Genomic DNA, 6035 nt, shown 5'->3' on the forward strand with positions numbered 1-6035 from the left:
CAGTGTGCAGTTGACCACACCTTATGCCACGAGGGGGCACCGTGAAGATTATTGTCATACCATGAGGGCTGTAGCCCTTGTATGGTGGTAAGGCAGTGACCACATATGCCAGAGAGATGGTGACCCTGTATGCCAGAAGTGGTCACCGAGACAAAGCAAGAAGAATGATATGGCCAAAAACGCCATCATGGAGAGAGGCCACCTTGATAATCCTAGGGGGCCTGAACGTGGCTGAAGACTAGGCCCAGCATTTTCTTACATGGCCCCACTATCCCCAAGAGCCGAAAAATGGAACCAGCCTAGACGAGCATCGAGAACCCTCCGAGAGCTGCTCATCTGGGATGCATGTGTTTAAAACATACCAGAGACATCCGTTGCAGCTTCAGCACTCACAGAGTGGGCATGCTCAGAGACTATGGTTGCTCCTATCCTGCTGGTGTGGGTAGGACTGATTTCAGGCCAATCAGAACGTGCTTTGGTGATGCAACACTCGTGACTTTAAAACAGTGTCTAAGTTGGTCTTCAGACTCGAACTACTAGCTGGGCTTAACCTGGATGTTGCCTATAGTAAATGGGGAATAACCACTGCCACTAGCTTGAGAGGAGTGGGACTCAGGGATACACCTACGAAACACTATAGCTTTAATCCCTAGGGCACTGTGTGTGTTGTTTATGAATGCCCTACTTTGCTTGATACTCATGGATAAATACAAAATTTATCGTAAAAGCAAGTATTGAACTGTACAACCATTTATTGCTGCTGCACCTACTTTGAGTAAGCCTGTGTTCACCCACCTGTGTCTCCATCCGTCACAGGAAGCCTTGGACTGATAGACTTGCACTACCACTGAGAGTCAAGTGCTGAAGGAGTACTTGGCGCAGTTGTTCAGAATCCATACTAGGTTGGGCCCGGAACCTCAGGAGTAAAAGACCTGAACCCCCAATGTTGGGCCTAGTTATCCCTGTTTGCCGGATGAAGGCCATTTGAACTGGGTTTAGACAGGGATGGACTGCTTGGACCGCCTCAGCTATTGCTTCAAGCAAAGGGCTTCCACTCCGCTTGGGCTTTCTGACTCGTGGGTGTGCTTTCTGTGGCTGCAACTCAGCAGAGCGAAGGCCAAGCAGACTGACAGCTTGTGAAGCGGTCTGACTAATGTTGATTGGGCTCAATGGTGCTATTACAGGATACCTCCCCTGATTGTCCAAGCCCCTGGCGGTGACTGTTGGTCCTCTCCACTCAGCACATTTCTGCTGCAGCTTGGAATGACCATTTCATGGGATGGCCCTGGCTGGCCAGTAAGGGACACAGCTCCCCTGTGCCTTGCTCAAGCTGCTCCTTGTGAGTGCAATGACTTCTCCCCTACCCTCCTGCAGGCAAATAGAAGCTCACAAGCAGGCGTCTGAGGGGTGTAAAGGTCAGTTCAGGAAGTGCATGCAGCACCTCCTCTTATCCAGCAGGTGTGGTTATCTGGTTTATCCTGCCATTTAGAATGTGATTGTCCCAAACATCAAGCCATGCATGTGTAGCCTGCCGCCCTCCCTTCACACTGTCTCATATGTGCACAACTTTATGATGTATCTAAAACCTTGATTGTATACTTTGTGATACTTAACCTAGTCTGTACTTTACAAATGGCAAAATAAAATAAATAATTAATAATCATAATAATAATAATAAATAATAGTATCTAGAGAAGACATCCCTTAACAAAAGGTTTCCCAGAAAACAAACTAGGGATCTTTGAGTTGTATATCTTCAATGATGAAACAGATTTGAAAGCAAAAATATACAACTCTCCCAGACATTCCTTTTCAGAGGGGTCTTGCATTTTGCAGTGTAATTGTATATAAAAAGACTGAAACAGGGAAAGAAATACTGTAAAAATAATGGGATCTATTCACAAAGTTATATAATTATATCTGCCAGGAATCCACTAAAATGATTCCTGGCAGACGTAAACCGATTTTCTGTTGCAGATTTCTCCTCAATATGTACAAGGAAATATGCAATTGCAAATCTCATTCAAGGGATGAGAAGGCAGCATTCCAATGCTTGGTTTGCCTTTGACATTTGGGAACACCCACAATCTCTGATCAAACTCCTTTCCATTCTGAAAATGTTTGTAAAATTGTTCAAACACCACTAACAGTGGCTATAAAAACGTATCTCCCAAGATGGAAAGGGGAACAAATTTGCTGGAGTTGTAGAGAAAGGACTTGCTCCAAGGGTAACAAGTCAGACCCATTCTCTTTGAGCAGAATTCTGCATAATGTAGAATTCCACCCAGGGTGATCTAGTATCCACAGAAGATGTCAAATGACAGTCCCAGAGATAGGCCTGGAAATCTGTTTCTGGGGAAATTGATTTTTAGGCATTATTCAGTGAATTTCTAGACTACAAAAAAAGTTATCCTTATTTGGAGATCCAAACCTCCACTCATGCTTTTGCAGTTTTATTTTGTGAATATGGCTTGATGTTTCTAAATGTACACGTGTTCAACTTCTACCACTGGAGATGTCGTATAAATAAGGCATAATCATAAGTAGGTCTGAACTTATGCAAGGCTCGAGGGGAAGTTGAGGATGGGTCCATGAAAAATATTGCTCGTACTACATTGCCAGCCACTACATTGATCTACCACTATAGCGGGAGAACTATATCGGGGTCCACTAACTCATCCAAGTAATTTCTTAATGGGTTTTAATTCTACTTTGATAAGACCCCAAAACTATCTCAACTTTATTTTTTAATTGTTATTTGTGTTTTTCCACTGTATTTGTAAACATATTTATTTTATATTATGTTTACCCTATTTTTATTCAGATGTATTTCTGTTTCTAATTATATTTATATTTTTAATTATACTTATGCTAGTTTTAAACCAAACTATCAAAAATAATCACACTTTTTTTGTTTACATTTATTTGATTAATTTCCATAATGCTACCCTTAAGACTGTCTCTAAGAAATTCATTTTAATGAACTAATCATCATTAGATACCTATCTCTTATGTTAACCCTCTTTGACAGCTCTGAACGCATCACACATGGGATGGGAAAGTATGGAATTATCTAATATACCTCCTACATTTGAGACCTAGGGACAGATTTATCATTGGATTGTGTTGCCCTAGAGTCACAAACAGTGGTGCAAGGGAAACATAATACTTAAGCCCGTTTAATGAAGCAACACAAGGCCACCTTGATGATCTTGCGTTGCCTGGTAAATCTGAAGAAAGTCGCTGCCTTGTGTTACTCTGCCCTGGGAAGGTGTTCCAAGGGTGGAGAGTGGGTGGGCCCGATTCACAGAACTAACTTAAGACAAAATCCTAAACTTACTACTTTTGGTATTCACAGAAGTTAGGATTTTGTCTTAAGTTTGTCTTAAGACAAACTTAAGACAGACTTAAGACAGACTTAAGTTAGGATTTTGTCTTAAGTCTGTCTTAAGTTTGTCTTAAGACAAACTTAAGACAAAATCCTAACTTCTGTGAATACCAAAAGTAGTAAGTTTAGGATTTTGTCTTAAGTTAGTTCTGTGAATCGGCCCTGGTGTTGCTTCACATGCACACATGGACTTTGGTGCATTCCCAGATTGAACAAACCCGGGAATGTATCACAACTGTACACCTTCCTAATAGAGGCATAACAAGGGGAAATATATGTATTTCTCCTCCTTTTTCCTCTTTCTAAGAAAGAGAAAGACACCTCCCTTCCTGCACAAAACCAATTCTGATTGTAGTGCAGGCACCCTTGAACCATGACACAAGGTTGCCTATGTTGGCTCTAGGCTGCAGATTGTCTTGTTGCATTGCACGGCGTCAAATGACTAGAAATCTGCCCTTTGTCTAGATAAACATGAGTTACACAAGAGCTTCTGACTTTGATATAAAATCCACTGCCCACTTTGACTTCAGGTAGAAGATAAATAGGACATGTTTTCCCATTGATGCACCTCAGATAGATGATACATTTTAGCACAGACTGTCTGTGTAAGCTGACCACTCATTTAATGGCTGGTAATAGAGCATTCATCATTTCTTGGGGTATCTTTTGACTTCATGTCACAAGGACACCTTTTATTCAGACTAGGACTACTCTTTTACAAATTATTGTTTTAACTATAATTATAATGGTGGTAGCTAAATTGAAAACAATGGAGTGCTCCGGGCTTCTAATGGTCGGTAGAAACCCGGTGCTCCAACATTTCAATGTTTGCTGTGAACAAAAGGCCTCAAGTGGGGATTTTAACCTCCTTGGGCTCCATGAGGCCTCTGTTTTACAAACTAGAACATTATGCTCTCTAGGGGTGGAATATTCTAATAGCGTTAGAGCCCTCTGTAGTTGGCTGTATGGCCAATAAAGGACAGGTCCTTTGGTAAATTGCTCTTGCATTCTGCTCGGGCCTTTTACTCCTGGAGCGGACCTTTAATTACAGAATAACCATACTGCTCTCATTTATACCGAATCTGTGTCTTTAAGCACATCATATTTCACATCACTTTTTCAGTTTTATGTCTGGATGCTGAATTCAAATAATTGATGGTTGATCGTGAGTACCAATACAAAAGTTGCATTTCTCAACTGGTAGTCACTTTTCTCACAATGATGGTCCTCAGTGCTTCCTTCACCTCCTTGTTCCTCAGGCTGTAGATCAATGGGTTCAGCATAGGGATCACCATTGTGTAGAACAAGCTAACAACCTTGTCTTGATCCAGGGAATAGCTGGATGAGGGGCGGAGATAAATAAAGAGGACAGTTCCAAAGTACAAGGTCACACCTGCAAAGTGAGACACGCATGTGGAGAACACTCGATGTCTTCTTGTCGAGGAGTGCATCTGGAAGATGGTTGTGATAATTGCAACATAGGAGAAGAGAATCACAAGGAGGGAAGCAATTACAAGGAAACCACTACATATAAACAATACCACCTCATTGATGAAAGTATCTGTGCATGACATCTTGAGCAATGGAGGAAAATCACAACAGAAATGATGAATTTCCCACTGACAAAAGGATAGCCGGAAAGTAAAACCTGTCTCTATTATTGAGTGTGCAATTCCTACTGTATACACTCCAGTCATCAGCCAGAAGCAACACTTCTTGGTCATGATAATTGCATAGTGAAGTGGCTGACATACAGCGGCATAGCGATCATAGGCCATGACAGCCAGTAGCAATGCCTCCGTGGTGCCACAAGAACAGTAAACAAAAAGCTGTACCACACAGCCTATGATAGAAATCCTCTTCGTCTTGCAGAGCAGGTCACCCAGCATTTTAGGGGCAATGGCAGAGCAGTAGCATAGATCCACAAATGACAGGTGGCCCAGAAAGAAGTACATTGGTGTGTTCAGGCGAGGAGCCATTTTAATTAATGAAATAATGCCAAAATTGCCTAGCACTGCAATGATATAAACCATTGAAAAGATTGTAAAGAGAGGAGCGGTTAGTGCAGGGTTATCCGTCAGTCCTAAGAGAGTGAATTCTTTGGGTAGGGTTTGATTTCTGGCGTCCATATTCCAACATATTCTGCCCTGGAGAAGGATGACATAAGTTTAGAAGTAAACAAACAATGCATTAATGAAGCACTTAGATATCATTAAACCATCATGTTTCTCCTCCGACTGATTTTCTCCCTACCTCCCGTGACCCATGTGATTAACATTGTCTGAATTGCTAGGCCTATCAATGGGCCTTACAGTCTCCAAAGTGGGACACCACTGATTAATTTCACTACACACAGGCTTATCTGAAACACATGATCAATTGTTTCACAGGCACTCAAGGACATTAGACATTGGCATCCTGGGCTATAACCAACGATAATTTTTTCAGATAGTTTGAATTATAAGACCAGTTTTTGGATGGTATTTTTTATGTAATTTTCCCCAAGCAACATATAGAAAATTGTAACTTAAAATCTAAGTAGGAATTGTAGATTTACAAAAACTGAAAACATACATTAAGAAGCACCCTAGCCACAGAACAATAGTAGAATAGAAGCATAGTCTTTGAAATCCAGCCGTTTGTCAGT

At 41.4% G+C, this 6035-nt stretch overlaps 1 protein-coding gene across 1 annotated transcript; it reads right to left on the bottom strand.

Moving 5' to 3' along the window:
• Positions 1-4581: 4581 nt before the first annotated feature.
• LOC144769294 (olfactory receptor 5F1-like) lies at positions 4582-5517 on the bottom strand. The gene has a single exon (XM_078653360.1). It carries the CDS (start codon positions 5515-5517, stop codon positions 4582-4584), a length of 936 nt encoding a protein of 311 aa, XP_078509486.1.
• Between the last annotated feature and the right edge of the window lie 518 nt (positions 5518-6035).

This window comes from Lissotriton helveticus, chromosome 1_1 (assembly GCF_964261635.1).
Source record: "Lissotriton helveticus chromosome 1_1, aLisHel1.1, whole genome shotgun sequence".
Taxonomy (NCBI): Eukaryota; Metazoa; Chordata; class Amphibia; order Caudata; family Salamandridae; genus Lissotriton; species Lissotriton helveticus.

Bases quoted from the DNA above. Each gene is read 5' to 3' on its own strand.
- LOC144769294 (XM_078653360.1), bottom strand. From the start codon at position 5,517: ATGGACGCCAGAAATCAAACCCTACCCAAAGAATTCACTCTCTTAGGA.